Source organism: Cydia fagiglandana, chromosome Z (assembly GCF_963556715.1).
Source record: "Cydia fagiglandana chromosome Z, ilCydFagi1.1, whole genome shotgun sequence".
Classification (NCBI taxonomy): domain Eukaryota; kingdom Metazoa; phylum Arthropoda; class Insecta; order Lepidoptera; family Tortricidae; genus Cydia; species Cydia fagiglandana.
In genome coordinates this window covers 27,700,138-27,721,345 of record NC_085959.1, presented here as the reverse complement: position 1 = coordinate 27,721,345, position 21,208 = coordinate 27,700,138, and the positions used below count along the sequence as shown (strand labels likewise).

Genomic DNA, 21,208 nt, shown 5'->3' with positions numbered 1-21,208 from the left:
AAGTCAACAAACTTCTTTAATTGAGTAAATAAGTATAAGTTAACCTACCTCACTTGACTAAAAGTGACATTTGGTGAATCGGTACATACTATTATGTTTTAAGAAGTCAAGTAAGTAAGCACGTAGGTACAGTCAGCTGCATTGAAAGCATACCAACATAGACATCAACCTGCATAGAAATTTGTATGCAAAGGTGCTAATACGCTATAATATTACATAGGTATTAGAAAGATTAACTTCAACTAAGCTGACGTGCCTAGTTTAAAGTTTAGAGAATTTACATAACTCACTCTTAGGGGTATTACGACTGCATCTTCCTCTTCTGGTTTTTGTCACATAGTTTTATTTTGCTTTATCATCTAAATCAGAGGTCACCACATAACGCGATCCGGATAAACTATAAACTCAAGTGGAAACGGACCGCGATGGTCATTTTATTTTAATAACTGGACCCATGAAGAAACTCATTGGTGACCTCTGATCTAAACGCTTGCCGTTTAGCCCCCAATGAGGGCGCCACTGGACATTTAAGATCATCTACCTCTATTTATTTAGGTATACTTACTATACCATTCTAAACGACAACGTAAATATGGAATTATTTTGGAATGTACATTTAGATATTTTGAGGCAGCATGAAGACGTTACGCGCGACTCAGAATGAGTTTGAGCGCAGTACCTGCGAGCGCCGGCGCAGGTACCGGTCGCGGACCCACAATGGCATTCCGGCCATCCGAAATGAATCAAAATTCATTGCAGCAGCTCTCGCGCCTTGCTCGCGCCGAAGTCCGCCAGGATTATACATGACGCCCAAACGTATGACAAGTATACTTGAAATGTTCTCACGTGCTAAAATTTCATAACACGAATAAAGTGGCACCATAACTACATATTAGGCGCTCGGCTCGAGTAATGTAATAGGGAGCAGACTTGTTTTGTGCGGACAACCGTCGAGCCTTCCTCCTGCGGGCACGGGGACTGGTTTCGTAGGTGGATCGCGACCTCCCGCGCCGGCGGGAACAATGAAAGTGAGAGAGGGCAGGAATGCGGCGGGGCGGGGGGCTGTTCCCGGTTCCCAGGCGAGGAATGCAAGCACGACCAACAAAGCCTACGCGCCGCCATTCACCCCTCGCCGCCGCCGCCTCGCCCGCTGCCGCCTCGTAGCGCTCGCTAGCGGTACCGTGTACCGGGGCCCGGGGCCCGTGGCCCGAAACTACACTTCATTTTTACCGACTTTCATCTAAGTAGCTTTCAAGTGATAGGTCCCAAAAGTTCATAATTGTTGGGTCTGCTGGTGCTTTAAGTACTTGCGACTCGATACTAACTAACCCAAGTTCCTCGCTAAAAGCTTTTCCAAATCAATTATTAATTTATTAGGTTATCAACATTCGTAATAGGCAGCTACGTTCATCGCTCCTATTACGATTGTTTGAGATCTCTACATTACATAATCAATACATAGACTCATAAACTAATAAAATATTGAAGATCTGTGAGTACTTCATAGGTACGACTTTATATATATGTACCGCTAAAAATATGACATCGACTTCGACGACAAAATGTCCAAAACAGTATTTGTTAGAAATTATAAGCTAATAGGAACTTATGGTAAGGTAAGGTAAGCTACCGCATTTTTACTAAGTTGCAAAGAAATTGGTCTTATTACGAGAGCTCGCTCTGAAATTATCAATAACATTTTTGTTAACAGGTACATTTTTAGCTTAGGTTTGCTGTTATTTTTGAACCAAATAAATTTCCCCAGAATAGAAAACGGAATAGACATCAGTATACGGAAGTAGAGTGGGCCCTGCGCGGAAGGAAGTAGAGCGAAACACGGGCGACCGCGCAGCGCCGCGCCATCGGCGCCGAGCCGGCCTGCGGGAGCGCCCCGCGCGACAGGTCAAGCTTGTGTGTGGTTACACGCGCCTACGACCTCATACCTGTCCATGTCCACCCACCTCACAACATGTGACCTAGCCAATATACTGCCTATATAGCAATGTATCAAGTAAAATCCGATCCAATTACCTCTGGGTAAAGTTTTCACCGATTGTAAATTACTTATATAGAGTTGGACCAGGATAACTCTACAACGAATTCGACAGTACTGTCATAATTTCATAGGAGTTTGACATTTAAAATAACACTTGCACATTCGCTCACCAGCCACATTCGGCACTCAAAATGGGTCAAACACAAAACTGTGTCTGTGTACCGTACCTACTTTTGTTTTTGTTCATTAATATCTACTAGTAAAAAAAACATACAAGTAATAAACCGTTCGAAGCATAATAAGAAATAACAAAAACTGGATTGGATCATTTCTGTGAAAACTGCGCATTACAACCTCTATCAATCTAATTAATTGCTATTTAATTTCCAAATGAGAATAAGCCTGGGGACCCTCCGTTTTGTAAAAGATAGCGTTTTGATTTTGATTAGAGAGTTTGAGCTAACGTAGGAAACCAGCTGAAAAGACAACATATCGCAATGAAGTAACACTAGTTAGGTTATCAGTCGGTAGGGATCAGTTGCATTCCGCGCGAGACTCCCGACCGCGACGCTCGCGCACGCGGCACCGCCGCCTACCTCCCACCATTGATCCGTAACAATTACCTAGCGATCATTCATCTGCTAGCAATTTGTGGCAAAGCACTTTTTAAGGGAATCGATTAGGCCAATTTTAGTTGACATCATTCGTCAAAGATAATACCGTTTGTCATTTATACCGAATGTAGCCTATACACGAGCAACGAGCACGAGCAAATAATTAAAACATAGATTGTACTCCTCAAACGATGACACTTTTGTTCAACAACTTTTAAAAATTATGAAGTATTTTGGGTCCCTATTTTTCATACAAAATAAATATTATCTTCAATGGACGCCATCGCCACGCTATATCATTGTGATTGACATTGCTTGTCACGCCTTAAAAATAACAAAATTCGCAATACAAACTTTAAAGTGTATTAAAGATAAACCACAAGTTATTTTTAAAAGTTGCTGAACAAATGTTGGTCAGTATAAGGAGTACAGCCTACAGTTAAATTTTTTGCTGGTATTACAGGCCACACCCGGTATACATACATACCTACCTATGTAATAAACCTTAATTCACCTTAGTAGTAGGTACCTAGTACCTACCGATTCCTTCGGCTTAAATTGCTACCCGATTAAATAATTAATGTCCATTAGCAATTAGCATACCATTACTGCCATTAGATAACCATTGATAGGGTGCCAATAATATGAAAGAAAACAATAATAATTACAATACAAGACCTTTCCTTTCGTTACAAATAATAGTTATTTGTTTTACAAGGGGGCAAAGTTGTTGTTTAACCGCTCGTGCTAATATTGACACTCGAGCAAGCGAAATATTCCAAAATTGAACCACGAGCGTAGCGAGTGGTTCGAAAGATGGAATCTTGAGCGTTGCGAGGGTTTCAAAGCACGAGGGTTAAACAAAATTTGCCCCCGAGTGAAACACAAAATTTTTCACCACACCTACCCGAAGCAAATATTAAATGTAAAATATCAAACAAAATCAAACCAAATCAAATCTAAATAAAAGTTATTTAATATTTAGCGTCCAAAATCATCTTAAAAAGGCAATCCTTCCAGCAAACAAGAAAACAACTCGAAATTTGCATTTGGTTACTTTTCCTCACATGTGAATAAAATGCAACTTTGCTATCAGTTCTTGAAGTGCAAAGTAAGCCTTTCCGAGCTGGTGTGGTGAAAATAATGTTTATGCATTGTTGATGAATTAGCCACCCCTTTTGAGGGTGAAAGGAACGGCACGGAATAAAGAGCAGATTTATTTAAAAATTAAGGTACCTACTTATTACCCAAATTGCTCCACGCAGGCGAAGTCGCGGGCTAAAGGCGCAAAATCTAATCTACTTATCTTGTATGTATGTATTTATATTCCTAATACAAATTAGGTATTAGGAATGGAATAATAAGTATATTATTTAAGGCACAGGTATATAATAAATAAATCATAACCTTCACAAAAATAAAGTACCTATTAATTACATTACAAGTTAAGTTGTTATTAAATTATTATTTAAAGCAGGTCACTCACGTTTTTAGGGTTCCGTACCTCAAAAGAAAAAAAACGGAACCCTTATAGGATCACTCGTGCGTCTGTCTGTCTGTCTGTCCGTCTGTCACAGCCTATTTTCTCCGAAACTACAGGACCAATTAAGTTGAAATTTGGTACACATATGTAAGTTTGTGACCCAAAGACGAACATGTAACGTAAACAAATGAATTTTAAAGATGGGGGCCACTTTTGGGGGGTAAATGAGAAAATCAAAAAATAAAGTTTTTCAAACTATATCGTGTTACATATGAAATGAAAGAACTCAATGTGAGAATCTCAACCAATTTTTTTAAATAATTTTAGAATAAACAGTTTAGAAGTAATTTATGAAAATAGGCAAAAATAACCATTCCCCCCCCTTTATTTCTGAAACTACTGGTTCTAAAATTTTGAAAAAAATACATAAAATAGGTCTTTACCTATAGATGACAGAATAACCTACTAGAAATATGTAGTCAAGCGTGAGTCGGACCAATTACTTAGTTTTTGATCCGACCCCTACGGGTTTTTTAAAGGCAATTCACTCGCGTTTCACATATAAAAAAATATATTGTTAAAAATTTAGTAATGTACGGAACCCTTGGAACGCGAGTCCGACTCGCACTTGGCCGGTTTTTGAAGTCGAATAACGCTCGACATGTTTCACTCCATTTTGAATACCTAAATACTAGTGATGTACCGACTATTGATTTGGCCGACTAGCCGACTAGCCGACTAATCGGCGCTCGAATGGCCGATTAGTCGGCCGACTAGTCGGCTAGTCGGCCAGATCATTAGTTTCGTATAAGTTCAGGTGAAAAACAATAGTTTTGCTCTTTAGGTTGCGCTATTTGTATATTAGCTTGGCTAAAAGGTGTTCTCTACATGTTCAAAGACCTATCACAAGAATCCTCGTTCTATTTCTGTCTTTCTTTTATTTTGCGATCCTGAGCAGACCGTCAGTAGGTACAACTTGTAGGAGGTATTTCCAAGGCTCTATTTCTCGTACGTAGTCGCCAGTTAAGAACCTATCCCCTGGAGTCAGCGTCTTTTCGAGCAACGTGCCCTGTTTATAAGTCTCTAAATTTTGCAATAACATTAATAGTTCCCCATGGTTCCTCCATTAAAAAAAACAAAAACTGAATTATAATAAAATCCTTTAAGTATAGAACTTGGCCATGAAATTACACGAGAATCAGTTGAGATCGACCTGTAGAGGAAAACACCAGCCTACCACCATACGATAACGATCGGGTCTCTATTGTTTCCCAAATAGTTTTAAGTCATAATGTATTGTTTGTCCGAATTTTCGTTAGTCATAATTGGTTTTTCTCAGAAACGCGGATTTTTTCAGGATTGCCATAAAACAAACCTAACCTAACCTAACCTATCTACAGAATAACCTTACGAAAAGCCTGAAAAGTCAACGGTTTCAGTTTTATGACTAACGATAATATGACAAACAATACATTATGACTTAAAACTTTATGGGAAACAAAGGGACCCCATAACGATCAAACGGTCAATTATATGAACAAAAGTTTTCACACCCTGAATACGTATTTTGGTAAAATAGACATAAAACATATGGTAAATATTGACTGTTGGCTTCTTTTTTCTGTTTTTCTTTCACTAATAAGGTGCCGACTAATCGGCCATTTTTGCCGACTAGTCGCCGACTAATCGCCGACTACAAATGTGGCCGGATAGTCGGCTTTCCCGACTAGTCGGCGACTAGTCGGTACATCCCTACTAAATACCTATACCTATTTTAATATGTCGGTTCTCACAGAAGTTTTGTTATTAAAACAGTTCAGTTGTATTTGAGTTTTTTGTAAAAGTCATCCCTTCTTAACAAAAATACATACTTAAGTGCTGAGAAGAATGCCTTTTTGTTTATTTTGTCCAACATATAGGTCTCTCCAGTTAAATTGTAACGGGCGGGCAACTAAGGAACTCTACACAAGCTCGTGCTCTTTATTTCTCTTTGTTTTATAATTATAACAGATAAATACGAGCATCTAAGTAGGATGGTAGGTGTAGGTACTCCATCTCCCTGAAGTGGACGAAATGATGCATTATGTGCACTAATAAATGTAAGGAATTGTAACTCTCTACGTGCTCTACCTACATAAAGAGGAAAAATTTAACACGATCGAACCCAGGTAGGTATATTAAAATATAGGACCCTACTATGCAAATACCAATTAGAGGTACCTACTTATTGGTAATCTTTACAATATACTACGAGTATATTGTAAAGATTACCAATAAGTAGGCACCGATCTAAAAACAGCATCAGTAATAAAGCCTAATAATGATCTCTAACTCTAATATAGATTTCGGCGGTGTGCTGGACCAGGTTCGAAGAAAGGCCATGCGACACTGCAGTAAGCGCACTGTGTAATTAAATTTGAAATCACCTTCGTATTTTCGTAAATTAAATATCATCGGTCAAATCAAATATGTATTAGTCGGAGCAAGGTAGGTAATTGTGCAGACTTTGGATAGGGAGTGACAGAGTATGAGTAGTGCCTATGTACTACCATAAACGTCTAATTAATTCTTATAAAAATACGGATTACATTGGCGCCCCCACACTTTGTCATTTCAAAGTCAGCGCGAGTTAGTTTAGAAGATCTCTATAGGTATTACTTACTTAAAGGTACCTACTTCATAACTTTTTTTACTATTTAGGTAGGTACTCAAGCTCTACCTACTCAGCAGATTAGTACCTAATTAGTTGGTACCTTTCTACAGTAGGTACCTATACACTTACATGCTACTTACCAACTTTTACATGACATGACAATACATATGTGGAGATAAATAAAGTGGGTACTATTACTATATGAATAGCTAGGTTATTGATAAATATACTAGGTATACGTATGAGGTAGGTATTACATACGACAAGTCATATGAACATCTTTTAGTGAAGTAAAATAAGTAGGTAATATCTACCTAAGTGGGTGTCGTGTGAGTACAAACCACTCAATAGGTATAAGAAATACGTATTGTACCTATATAAAAAAGATATTCTTAAAATTTTGTAGGGTGTAATGCTACTTCACTACGGTAAACTTAAATAGTTAGCCACTCGACTGGGTGTAAATGAGGTGTTTATATTATACAATCCGCACCTGGTCCATCGCTATCATCAGCTGATACATTATGCCTCAGGAAGAACTCCTCCGAGAGGGCGCAGGGAGCGGCCGCCGCGGCGACGGCCCGGGCTCCCGCGAGTGCCGCCAGGACCAGCACTAAGCACCTCATGTTCACACTCGCACAATAATCCGATCGAGAACGATACGTTTTAATAGGTGCGAGTACTCGTACGCGGAGCGGTCGATAGCGCGCAGATTGCGTGCGCCCGCATTGGAGCGCCGTCCCGGACTGACATTAGTTAGGCTTGCTGGAGCCGTGGAGCGGCACGGCGGCGGGCCGGGGCCGGCCGGGCGACGACACGGGTGCTCGCGTGTGGCGGCGACCCGCGACCGCACTACATACACCTCTCCACGAGCTCAGCGCATACACGCACGTATCCGACTGCTGGGCACAACGTAGCCTTCTGAACAACACAATATTTCCATCTAACACACCGAGACAACTTTGTTTTGAGGTCTGTAAAAGAAGTACAAATACTTAAGCTCTGGTTTCCTAGGATAGAGATGCCGTCATATAGCGGCCGTCTGTATTATACAAAATACGACTACATTCATATTTTGCCGTATTGTTATGAATCCCCGGACAGCCGCTACATGATGGCACCAGTATCTTAAAAAAAACATATTTTGGCGAAATTATTAAATAACTTCATTTCTGTTTTATTTAATTATATAAAGAAAAAAATTCTCAAGATGAGCTCTTTCATTTGATATATATCACGATATAGTTTGAAAAACTTTATTTTTTACCTTTCTCATTTACCCCCCAAAAGTGCCCCCAATGTTCAAAATTCATTTGTTTACGTTACATGTCCATCTTTGGGTCACTTTACGTATGTGTAACCAAATTTCAACTTAATTGGATCAATAGTAGAGATGCCACGAATATTCGGCAACTATTTGGTATTCGTCCTATTCGGCCCCTTTGCCGAATATTCGGTATTCGGCCGAATAGTAGGCAACATTCGGCCGAATACCGAATATCTGTTGCACCTAGGTACCTAAAAAGAAAAAAATACAAAATCGGTCGCCGAATATTCGGTATTCGGCCGAGAGAAGGGCCGAATATTCGGTATTCGGCCAAATTCATTAATCGGGGCATCTCTAATCAATAGTTTCTGAGAAAATAGGCTGTGACAGACGGACAGACACACAGACAGGATATCCTATACGGGTTTGTTTTTCCTTTTCAGGCACGGAAACCTTGTAAATAGAGTGACGGTCAAAGTGCCTTCCCAAATACATCGGGACACGTATATATATTTCTATAGGTAGTCATAGGGGCGTTATGATATATTTGCCCACTTTGGCCGACACTATTGTTTTATTGATGCAGACTGTACTCTGGATATAGGCAGGTATGCCTACCTAAATACCACCGGTCACAGGGTCACACTTGTAGTATTTTAAGGAAATTAGTGAAATTACTCAAATTACCTACTCTCTAAAATATAAATACCTAATTATTCCTATACCTACTCGTAGCTATTCCACCTGTCCAATTTCTTTATCCAAATGATCTTTGAGCACTTAGCACTCAGACCCCGTAGCTTTACATGTGTGACTTGCCGAATGTTGTTACTTGCTTGAGATTTGGCAAGTGTTTTTGAATGCAGTGCCTACACTCCCTACGATGGCTACGAATGTTACCTATACAATTTAAGTAAGGGTAAGGTAGGACGGGGTGTCAGCGCGGCGGGTGCGCGCGCAGTGTATTGAGCGCGCGCGGCCACCACTCCGCCGGCGCTCGCCCGCTGTTACGCGCGTACGATACGAGTACCTACGTGAGGCGTATTCTGACTGTAATAACAGGTAAAGAATTTGATTTGTCAACAGTGACGTTTCTGGGCGAAGAAATCTGTCAGTGTCAAAAGTGAATCTTCCATACCTATCTAATCCCTCTGTTAAGTACCTATCAGAATTAGAATACGCTTCCGTAACTCTAAACAATCATTGGACACACAACACCCTGACTAGGAGAATGTAGCTCTCTACGTACCTATGTCTTGTGTCAGTATCCCGGATGTGTCGGAAGCCGGTGTTGCTCGAAGGTATCCCGTGTGTTTCACCATAGAATCGAAACCACTCAGCCGATCTTCATGAAAGAGATGTTACTAATTTATTAACACATCATTAATGGCCTGGGTGCTGGGTGAGAGAGTACCAGTGCCGGATTTACCACTAGGCTGAGTAGGCTGAAGCCTAGGGCGGCAGATTTTAGGGGGCGGCAAATTTGGGTCAAATAAAATATTTTATGTGCTGTTCAGATAGGGTAGACCAGAATTTATTTGTAAAATTTAAATAACGAGCATAATTTGCCTGTCATGTCAAGACCTTTTTGAAGTACGAAACCCTAAACATGTACCTACCATTTTCTCGAAAAAATTTCGCGCTCGCTACGCTCGCGTTTTCATTTAAGTACCTACATTATTTGTGACCCATCTGTCTACATTGTAAATTTGGGATGGTCGACGATTCTTGTATCTTCGTGGTATTATAGGTTCCGATTCTTTCCTTTTGAAGTACGGAACCCTAAAAATTTACCTACCTACTAATATATTCTCGAAAAAATTTCGCGCTCGCTACGCGCTAATTTCGCGCTCGCGTTTTCGTTTAGCTAACTACATTTTATTGTTACCCATCTGACCATATCATTGAATGATAGCACAGAACCTAGTAGAACGCCAGCGGTAATGTCCACGCTATCGGAGCAGCTTCCGTCTACTATACGCCTCATATGCGTCTACCGGATAAAAAGCTAGCGATCCATTTGTATAGCATAGTCTTTCGAGCAGACTCAATGCCAGACCCGACCGAACTCCTTAGCTAAATCCAGCCTGACTGCCAACAATGTCTCACCTTGATTCTCAATGGCCAAAACCCAGCGGTACCCACCGGTCACCGATCAGATCAGGCAAATATAAAGAGGTTGTATCGTCATTGAGTGACAAAAACGGCCCATATAAATCTGTATCTAGAATGTGAAAGTGACGTCACCTTATATGCATTTTAATATGGCTATGGTGTGTTGTACTATAAAATGAAACGCCTCTGATAGGAAAGTGCTTTAAATAACCTATAAGCGAGGCGGATAGGGGCGGCAAAATCGGCATAGCCTACGGGCGGCAAATGTCTAAATCCGGCACTGGAGAGTACATTTTAAGGTTCCGTACACCAAGGGTAAAAACGACCCTATTACTGAGACTCCACTGTCCGTCTGTCTATCACCAGGCGGTTTCTCATGAACCGTGATTAGACAGTTGAATTTTAACAGATGATGTATGTATTTCTGTTGCCGCTATAACAATAGTCCTCCATGTCGAGTCCGACAACGGCGACCTTTACAAATTCCTCTGATGAGCACGTATATGGCTCGCAAAACCGAACTTAGTTAACCAACGTGTTTGGAAGTCGCACGCGCAAGATCTGAAACTCCAAACCAAGCTTTCTGTATACAAGGCCATGGTGCTCCCAATACTTACGTACGCTTCAGAGTCTTGGTGCCTGTACAAGGGAGACATCAGAAAGCTTGACACTTATTACCACATTGCGTTGTTTACGCAGCATACTCAGAATTAAGTGGCAAGATCGTGTGACTAACACGGAGGTATTACGTCGAGCCAATATGTCCGGCATGGAGGTGATTCTAATGAAAAGCCAACTAAGTTGGAGTGGCCACGTCTGTCGCATGGATGACTGTAGACTCCCTAAATCCGTTTTCTATTCGGAACTCAAGGATGGGAAACGTAGCCACGGGGGACAGTTTCTGCGATATAAAGACGTTCTGAAGCGCCATCTCAAAGCTTGCGACATCCCATCTGAGCGTTGGGAGGAGCTTGCGGTTAAGAGACCGGAATGGCGCAATAAAGTAAGAGAAGGTGTAGCTACTTTAAAACAACAAATATTTATGTACTAAAAAGCACAGAACCTTCGGTGAGCGAGTCCGACTCACACTTGTCTCCGACTATATGGAAAGCACCACGTGATCACCGATCAGTCATAGAAAATGACATGTCGGACGTCTCGGCTCGGGCCCGGCCCGGTCTAGGGTGTCACAGAAACCAAGCGGTTGGTCTCTGTGACACCCGTCCTACCTTACCCTTACTTAAATTGTATAGGTAACATTCGTAGCCGTCGTAGGGAGTGTAGGCACTGCATTCAAAAACACTTGCCAAATCTCAAGCAAGTAACAACATTCGGCAAGGCACACATGTAAAGCTACGGGGTCTGAGTGCTAAGTGCTCAAAGATCATTGAGATAAAGAAATTGGACAGGTGGAATAGCTACGAGTAGGTATAGGAATAATTAGGTATTTATATTTTAGAGAGTAGGTAATTTGAGTAATTTCACTAATTTCCTTAAAATACTACAAGTGTGACCCTGTGACCGGTGGTATTTAGGTAGGCATACCTGCCTATATCCAGAGTACAGTCTGCATCAATAAAACAATAGTGTCGGCCAAAGTGGGCAAATATATCATAACGCCCCTATGACTACCTATAGAAATATAAATACGTGTCCCGATGTATTTGGAAGGGCACTTTGACCGTCACTCTATTTACAAGGTTTCCGTGCCTGAAAAGGAAAAACGAACCCTTATATCCTGTATGTCTGTCCGTCTGTCACAGCCTATTTTCTAGGAAACTATTGATTAGAGATGCCCCAATTAATGAATTTGGCCGAATACCGAATATTCGGCCTTTCTCTCAGCCGAATATTCGGCGACCGATTTTGTATTTTTTCTTTTTAGGTACCTAGGTGCAACAGATATTCGGTATTCGGCCGAATCTTGCCTACTATTCGGCCGAATACCGAATATTCGGCAAAGTGGCCGAATAGGCCGAATACCGAATATTCGTGGCATCTCTAGGTACTATCAGTGGCGTAACTAGGGGGGGGGGGGGTTGGAGGGGGCACGTGCCCCGGGCGCCGTCCAAGGGGGGGGCGCCAAAATTATGATTAAAATACAAAAAAATCTTTACGTATGCCTTTAATATTTGAGGAGTTTCCTCGATTCCTCATGGATCCCATCAACAGAACTCGAGCTTGACAAAAATGTGGCTTAAAAACTTAACTTGCTTAACAAACATAATGAAGAGGAAAAATCGCCATACGTGAACTATGCGCCGTTGAAGAGGTCTGTTCTGGTCACCATCAGCAGTCTTCATCAAATGCGACAGTTTTCAATGAAAATGCTTGATTTTCTGATGTAAACACCAAAACTCTATACGCATGCCTTTAAGATTTGAGGAGTTCCCTCGATTCCTCATGGATCGCATCATCAGAAGTCGAGCTTGACAAAAATGTGGCTTAACAACTTAACTTGCTTAACAAACCTAACGAAGATGACAAATCGCCAAACGTGAACTATGCGTCGTTGAAGAGATCCGTTCTGATCATCATCAGCAGTTCCACTTCATCAAATGTCACTTTTTTGGATGTATATGCTTAATTTGTTGATAAAAACCCAAAAATCACTATATGTATGCCTTTAAGATTTGAGGAGTTCCCTCAATCCCTCATGGATCCCATCATCAGAACTGGGTTTTGACAAAAACGGGACCAATCTGTATGCATATACATACAATCAAAAAAAGAATTTTCAAGATCGGTCCAGTAATGACGGAGATATGGAGTAACAAACATAAAAAAATAAATAAAAAAAAAACATACAACCGAATTGATAACCTCCTTTGAGATTTGGAAGTCGGTTAAAAATTGAGCAAAAAAAGTAAAAGTATAAGTCAGTGATGTGTCCATGTTTTGATTTCAGGTCATCTTTGTGACGAAACGCATCAGCGCATCACGTACGAGCCGGCAGCATCGTATGGCCACTACACTTACCCGATGTAGGCGGTCGCCTTCGGCTGGATGCTGTGCCTGCTCCCAGTCCCAGTTGTGATTATATTTGTAATGTAGGCTGTCTACGTATAGAAAAATAAACTCTCTGTCAAACCCGCAATGTAATGAAAGTCACATGCAAGTTCGCGCGCCGACTAAATCAGCCCTTAGGTTCACCTTTTTTAATCATGACAGCGATTTTTGCAGTACGACGTCACATTTTGATATGCTTGTAGATAGTACAATTTGAGTACATTTGTTTTGTATTCATTTGACCATTAAATTAACCATAATATAGTGTGGTCGTGCCAGGGAGTATCTACTCAGCACGACCATGACCTGTATGTCGCTATGCCAAAACCGTGCGAGTACATTTTTTTAAAACATAAGTACATAAAAGTACATTTCTTTTCATGAATATGTACCGCAAAAGAAATAATAAAATCATCCGTGGACGTGCTGTATAGTACCACACTCATGTACAGGGTGACAATTCAGTACACCTACTATGAAAAAATTTGTTGAGTTCAATTTATTTGAAATATTATTATAAGCTGAGAGCAGGGCTCGGAACCGATATTTTTAGAAAACCCCGAAATAGACCAATATTTAGAATTATTTTATGCTCTTTACGTAAGACTGGATCACGTATTTAGGTAACGAATTTGTGTTATCAGATTGTCCAATTAAAAAAGAAATAATAGGTAAACCAAAGAACGAAAAAGAACTTAATAATACCGGTATTTTTGTATGGAGCTAATACCGGTTTCCGAGCCCTGGCTTAGGGCTTCGTTTCCTTTCGAGCAAAATTCTAAAATGCCACATAGCTGTGATAAATGCGATATTTATAATTTATCGCCACCTGCGGGCGCAGCACGGTTCCATTTTTATCGACTATCACTATGCGCGTCCCTTTCGCACTTACATACTTGTTAGAACGTGACAGGTATGGTGACAAGGGATAAAAACGCCACCGTGCTACGCCGCCTGATGTGCCGCACCACATCGCCTGCGATTAAGGCATAAAGCGCCAGCGAACACCGACTGAATCACACAACGTAGGTATTCGACTAGATTCGCCAAGAAAAGTCTGCAGCGATTTTGATAGCCCACGCAGTGCAAGTGTTATTTACACGTTACAAATTCATACAAGTTCGAACTTTGAAGCTTAAAATGACACTTGCACTGCGTGGCCTATCAAAATCGCTGCAGACTTTTCTCGGTCTGACTTTATTGCTTTTTATCAGATGTTATTTATCACCGTAAATAAGCATAGGTATTATATTCGACGCTATGCCGCAGCGAACGGTGAAATACTATTAATTGAATAGCCCTCCGAAATTAACTATCATCGAATTAATCGAACAACCAAACTCGGAGTTTCAATATGAACTATGTACCTAAGTTACTAAGCTTACACCCATGAGAAACCTATATAATATTATATTTATTAATTTAAGGTAGAGCGAGCAATGGGCCAAAACCGAGTTAACCACTCTTTAATACTTAAAACTACCCCAACGTTGCAGTTATAAAAGGGATGTCTCATTTGTTATTGATAAATTTTACGCATAGAAAAAATTTAAAGGCCTTAAGAACGGAAGGCGCCTGGTTTATTTTTATTGTATTTGTAGATCACAATTACTAAGAAGGCACTTTGTCGGCAGATCAGAATGGTTTCCGCCATGTTTTTCTGCTAACTGCTTACTGTGACTAAGGTGGAGCAAAAAGGTTAGAGGTGATTGGCAAAACATCGGTGACTGCGCGCTGCGTTTCAGGTGAATGGTATCTGTCACGCATTTCTAGAAACTTCAAATTTTGTAATATCGACTTCCGATTTACGATGACCGCAACAGACATTGTAGGACTGTAGGCAAGGTACTTAAGTACTTGTAAAAATCTTCACCACGTGTTTCCTAAAATAACATTTTAGCTAAATAGACCAGCGGTGGAACTAAAATGGGTTTTGATAACATTAAAGTTTTTTCTTTTTTGATATGTTATTGTAAGCATGTTAAATAACATTCATGTAAAAAGTTAGAAAATTCTAGGTGGAGCGTTCGGCCATATTTAAATATTTCAATTTTTGCTAAATAACTATGTAAATATAAAATTAAAGTTACAAAAAACTTTAACATATTCAATAACACTTTAATTTATTCACAATATTCGGTTTTTAGAAATCTGGAACAGCTGCTTTCTGGTGAACGTAAAAACACGAATTATTATGTAAATACAGAATTAGAGTAGCTGATATTGCAAAATTACGATATTACCTATCAACTTAGTATACATGTAAAAAGTTAGAAATGTAGACAATGTGCTTGTCTAGATATTGATTTCTGGTTAAGCTGTATAGCCAATATTGAATTAAAGTTTGTAGAGTTAATACTACACGGTCATAATAAAGATCTTACTTCTCACACAAAAGATTAGAAATATAAAATCACGGCGACACTAAATACTGATACGTAAGTATGCATTCCGAGCTTATATTAAGTTACATTTCAAACGCGCGGCGTTTTCGCGCGCCGCGCTGTGCGCCGGGGCAGGAGGCAGCGATCGACGGTCGCGGGCTAGCGGTTAGCGCGGTGACCTTAAAAATACGCAAAGCGTTTATAAAATTATTATCAATGGTAAACAGTTATTTTACACAGTACACTAATGGAAACTTACCTTTCCTTATTTATTTCTATATGTACTAGGGATTGCCCGCGGTTTCGTTTACGTAGAATTCGTTATCGTGTTAAGTATAGAAATAATAGATACATTTGAAAATTATTTTAGGTGCATTGTCATACAGATAACTACCCTTGTTAAAGTATTCTTCAAATTCAATACACAGGTGTCATTTCAATATAATTTTGCGTAATTTGGCGCTTTTAGGTTATAAATGACTAGCGACATATATTTTTAAGAGCGATCATCTCCGATAATATTTACTTTATCATAAAATCAATTTCAAACTAACGATATTTATCATTTTAAAGTCAATATTACCAACCAACTGATCCAATTTACCTACGGAAACAACTCAAAATTTGCATCAAATTAAATGCCACTTTTCTTATCCGTTTGGAACAATCAAGAGGGCCTTTACGAGCTGATGTGATGAAAATTTTATTTAACCTTCGTCCCTCGAAACCTTCACTACGCTCAAGGTTCAATTTTACGAACCACTCGCTACGCTCGTGCTTCAATTTTAGAATGTTTGAATTTGTGAATGAACTTCCTGCCTCGCACAGCCAAACTGTGGAATGAACTGTCCGATACGACCTTCAAACCTTAAAAGACCCCCATCTTAAACGCGCGTCGGCAACGCGCTTGCAACCCTTCTGGTGTTGCGGGTGTCCATGGGCGGCGGTAATCGCTAACCACCAGGTGATCCGTCTGCTCGTTTGCCTTCTATTTAATAAAAAAAAATGTTTCGCTTGTTTGGGTATCAATATTAGCACGAGCGGTTAATCAACAACTTTTCCCCTTGTAAAACAAATAAGGTAGGTGAAGTGCAGGCATATGAGGCCCGGCGGGTAACAAGGCCCAGCATTCAAAAATAACAGTTGCTCCCTATTATTCCCAATTATTCTGAATTTGTACTTGTTGCTAAGAAGGCCCACTGTCAGTGCAGGTAAAAAGGTCCAGTCCCGGGCCTTATTGAACGTATGAGATGAAATATTAGATTAAAATATTTTAAGATAATTTTGAATATTTTTAATCTCTTATTAATAAGGTCGATTTGAAGAAACTTCTATAAAATTATGACTTATAAATAACACTTGCACTGCGTGGGCTGTCAAAATTGCTGCAGACTTTTCTTGGTCTAACTCTAATAATTTATCACTTGCTTTATTGACCTAAAGACGTTTATAGAATCAAAAAGTCTAATAACATTGAGGCACTTATACTTTTTAAAGGCAGTAACTATCTACAAGTGACTTTTTTTGTTAATACATAGGTAGGTATTTACGATAGAAGTGCGAAAAATAGATATTTTGCAACGAGTGACAAATTTTAACACACGGCCAAAGGGAGTGTTTTAATGTGCTTATTATAGCACCGGTGTCGTAATGTAGCACCAGATGTACTGTCAAAATTATGTTAAAAGATAATACTTATTTGTTACGAATAAATATTTATACTGTAAAAAATTATCCCACCAAACACATTTTCATGTAAATTGTTGCTAAGACGAAACCATAAGACTCGCACTGTCAAAAAGTTGTCAGATCTCTTGTCGAGCCAAGCTTCAGACTCTACAAGCCCTAACTTCACTAACTCTACACCTTAGTCAAAATATGTGGCTTGGCTGTTTCGCTACCGCCACATGGGCATAAGGTGAAAAATTTATTAAATTCATTATTTTTAGGGTTCCGTACCTCAAAAGGAAAAATACTGAACCCTTATAGGATCACTCGTGTGTCTGGCTGTCCGTCTGTCACAGCCTATTTGCTCCGTAACTACTGCACCAATAAGTTGAAATTTGGTATACACATGTAAGTCTATAACCCAAGAACATACATGTAAAGTAAATAATAGAAATTCAAATAAAGGGGTCACTTTTGAGATGAATGATAAATAGAAGAAAAAAACACTATATCTTGTTATATATCAAATTAAGGGGCTCATTGTGAGAACCTCAGATATTTTTTTAATAATTTTAAAATAAATAGTTTAGAAGTTATTTAAGAAAATACGCAAAAAATGACCATTCCCCCCCTTATCTCCGAAACTACTGGGTCTAAAATTATGAAAAAAATACACATATTAGCTCTTTTCTTAGCAGAAAAACCTATTAGAAATGTGCAGTCAAGCGTGAGTCGGACTTAAGTACCTAGTTTTCCGATCCCTACGGGTTTTTTAAAGACATTTTACTCACTTTTCTCTAAAAAAAAAATATATTGTTAAAATTGTGTAATGTACGGAACCCTTGGAACGCGAGTCCGACTCGCATTTGGGCGGTTTTTGTATTATACTTACAATAGTTCTTGTAGAAACGAAACGACCAAGCCACATATTTTTGGTGTAGAGCTAGTAAAGTTAGAGGGCTTATAGAGTTAGAAGCTTGGCAAGAGATCTGATAACTTTTTGACAGTGGTTTCGTTTGGGCAACATTTTACATCAAAAAGTTTTTAGTGGGATTTCACTTCTTTTTGTAAGATGCTTATGACAATCTTCCATGCCGTAATTTAAAGGGTTGGGGGTGATTTACTATTAAAAATCCTGAAATAAGTATCTGGGGGCATCTGTTACACAATGTACTTCTTACTGATTCCCTATATAAACCCTTCACCCCATAAGGGTAAACTTTGAGGTTGAAATCTATTCTATATCCTTCCCCATAACAATACCTATCTACATACCAAATTTCAACTAAATCGGTTCAGCGATTATTGATTCCCCATACAAAATTAAACCCCCTCTTCATCCCCTTAGGGATAAAAAATTAATTTCAAGTTTTTGAATTTATTTGTTGTTTGTGTACTAAAACTATCTTACATACCAAATTTCAGCTTCTTAGAGGACTTCAGGAAGTACCCGGTATTGATGATCATCAAGTGAGTGAGTCAGTGACGAAATCGAAGTTTTTAGATATGAATAAAATCTAAAGTATAAGAGCTATGCAATTGATATGCTTAATAAGTCCGAGAACTTTGTTTATCTGGTATAATCCAACCCCAAGTTATGAGGGTTCCAAAACACGACGAAGCGCTTCGAGAAAAGGTAGATAGTGCCCTTATGCTTTGCTCGTCTTGGCAGGGGCACTGCCGTGCCCCCAGATGTTAAAAGATGATACTACTGTAACTAATAAAGATTTATGTTTAGTTACCTACTATTTTCGCGTAAACTAGACAATTTTTATATCTTTAGTTATTAAGGCCCAAAATAATTATTTTCACTTATTATAAATAAATCCTCCTGTTATGAAGTATCAAATATTGTTATTTGTATATGTATAACTCTTAAGTTAAAAACAATAAAATCTGTTATTACCTACTGTCGAAATGATTATTTTTTGCGGGATTAAGTAATACACTGCTAGTGTTCAATAAGGCCCATAATAGGACTTTTAAGGTATATTTTCCAAGAGTATCGTAATATTTTTATAACTATTTTGGTATAATGAAGAAACTTAAATAAATGAGAAACCTATTTGAGTGAGTTTTTCATACTTCATATCCTGTTTATTAAAATAAACCATTTTAATTTAAGGTGGGCTCTATCTATATAGGCATATACGGCCCACACGGAATATACAATAAGGTAAGTGGCCTCACTTACCTTATTGTATATTCAGGATGTATACCGTGTAATATTGAGCAGTTGGTTTATAATATACATATTATGATATTGACCTTGAATAGGACAGGACATGACAATAGGAACCAGAAATAGGTATAGTTGGTCAAACCATTTGTCAGTAAATAAAAACAAAAAAACTATATTCATCCTTTTCTTTTGGGTGCTAGTACTAGTGTAAGTCAAAGATAGTATGATGATTCTCTCTGTCTATGTTTGAAATGAGACATTCCTTTGACAAACTATGTATAGTAAAAAATAGTTGTGAATATCTTGTACATTTTTATTACAATATTAGTCAAGATAATGAAATATAGCTGGTCAAGCAAATCTTGTCACAAAAAAAAGGCGCGAAACACAAATTTTCTATGGGACGATATCCCTTCGCGCCTACATTTTTCAAATTTGCCGCCTCTTTCTACTGCCAAGATCTGATTGACCAGCTGTAGGTATTTTTACGTAATAAGATATTTTAATTTCACGTAATGTCCGCATCTAATTTATATATGTCCACGGTAAACAAACAAATGAATGATAAGAAAAGACAGACAGTGTTACTGAGCGGGAGGTGGGGCGAGGGGCGAAGTATAGGTAGGCTATGATAGGCTCTCGAGCGCCGCGCCGGCGACTGACGGACCAGCGCGGCGTATGTATGAATTTCGCGCCTTTTTAACTAGATTTTACTATTACAATGCAAGCTACACGCAGAAATTTCTTACTTTCCATAATATGGCTGCGTATATTATTTTATAGTAATAGACTTATTTTTACAGACTCTAATTCAATATTGGATCTTATAGGACAAAAAACGCATATTAATTCTAGAGCATATATCTTATTCTTCTAGCTTTTTAGCGTGCCTATTAACTTAAAAAATGAGATATGTTGTTGTGGATTTATTAAACTTTAATTCAATATCGACAAAATAATAAGCTAATTTGTAGTTTGACAAAGAAGCACGTTAAAAAAATTTCTAATAATTTTACATTATAAAGCGTCATACATATTATAAACAATGGAACTTAAACATTGCACTTTAATTCAATATTAAAAAATCATTACTAAAAATATATAAATACCTAATTTATATCTAACGCTCGTTCTAACTTTTCATCATATATTGCAAATATGGTTAAAAATATGTCCCATATCAGGTAAGTATCACTTTTTCAACTTTAGAATTATCAAAACTTATAGTGCAAAAATCCGGTCCCACTATTGAGCTAAAAGTACATATTTCTGTTTTTTTTTCATGGTGTCCCAATTAAAATGTCACTTTCGTTATCGCAAAGTCCACATTAATTGATTAATTAATATCAAAATAAGGTAATGGAAGGATTTTTTAGTTAATCAAACAGATTAAGTAGAATATATATTATATTTTATATTGAAAATCATCTAAAATGCGTTTTGCTTGCAGCTACTTGTTTGCCGAGGCTCTCCCTCGCTACACGAGTATCATTGCAGTGATAAAGCCATAGTAGCTCTGTTTTCACTGCTCGCAAGTCACAACTAAGCCAGATAAGTCAGTGAAACCTGGATAAGTGGGATCTCAAGGGACGAGCAAATTTGTCTCAACAATGAAGCAAATGTAATCTTTCAAATATAGTCTCAGTAATAGAGGTAAAGTTGACTATAAAATCGAAAAAACTAATCTCAGTTATAGAGGTCCGTTTTATCTCACTAACAGAGGTAATTAAGCGCCAAAGTGCCGGGACCGCACCATGAGGCCCAGCTATAGAGGTTTCTCACTTATCCAGGTCCCACTTAACCAAGTTTCACTGTTTATTTAGTTATAGGTATTACA

At 38.7% G+C, this 21,208-nt stretch overlaps 2 protein-coding genes across 2 annotated transcripts in view; both read right to left on the bottom strand.

Moving 5' to 3' along the window:
* LOC134678800 (division abnormally delayed protein) overlaps positions 1-7,496 on the bottom strand; it is a 75,965-nt gene extending 68,469 nt beyond the window's left edge. Inside the window, exon 1 of the mRNA XM_063537497.1 lies at positions 7,240-7,496. Within this exon, the coding sequence (XP_063393567.1) occupies positions 7,240-7,372 (133 nt within the window). The 5' untranslated portion in view covers positions 7,373-7,496. The remainder of the gene's footprint in view (positions 1-7,239) is intronic.
* The window catches only part of LOC134678819 (HIG1 domain family member 1A, mitochondrial-like), a 171,748-nt gene that overhangs the window by 121,858 nt on the left and 28,682 nt on the right, over positions 1-21,208 (bottom strand). The gene's annotated exons all lie outside the window — the stretch shown is intronic.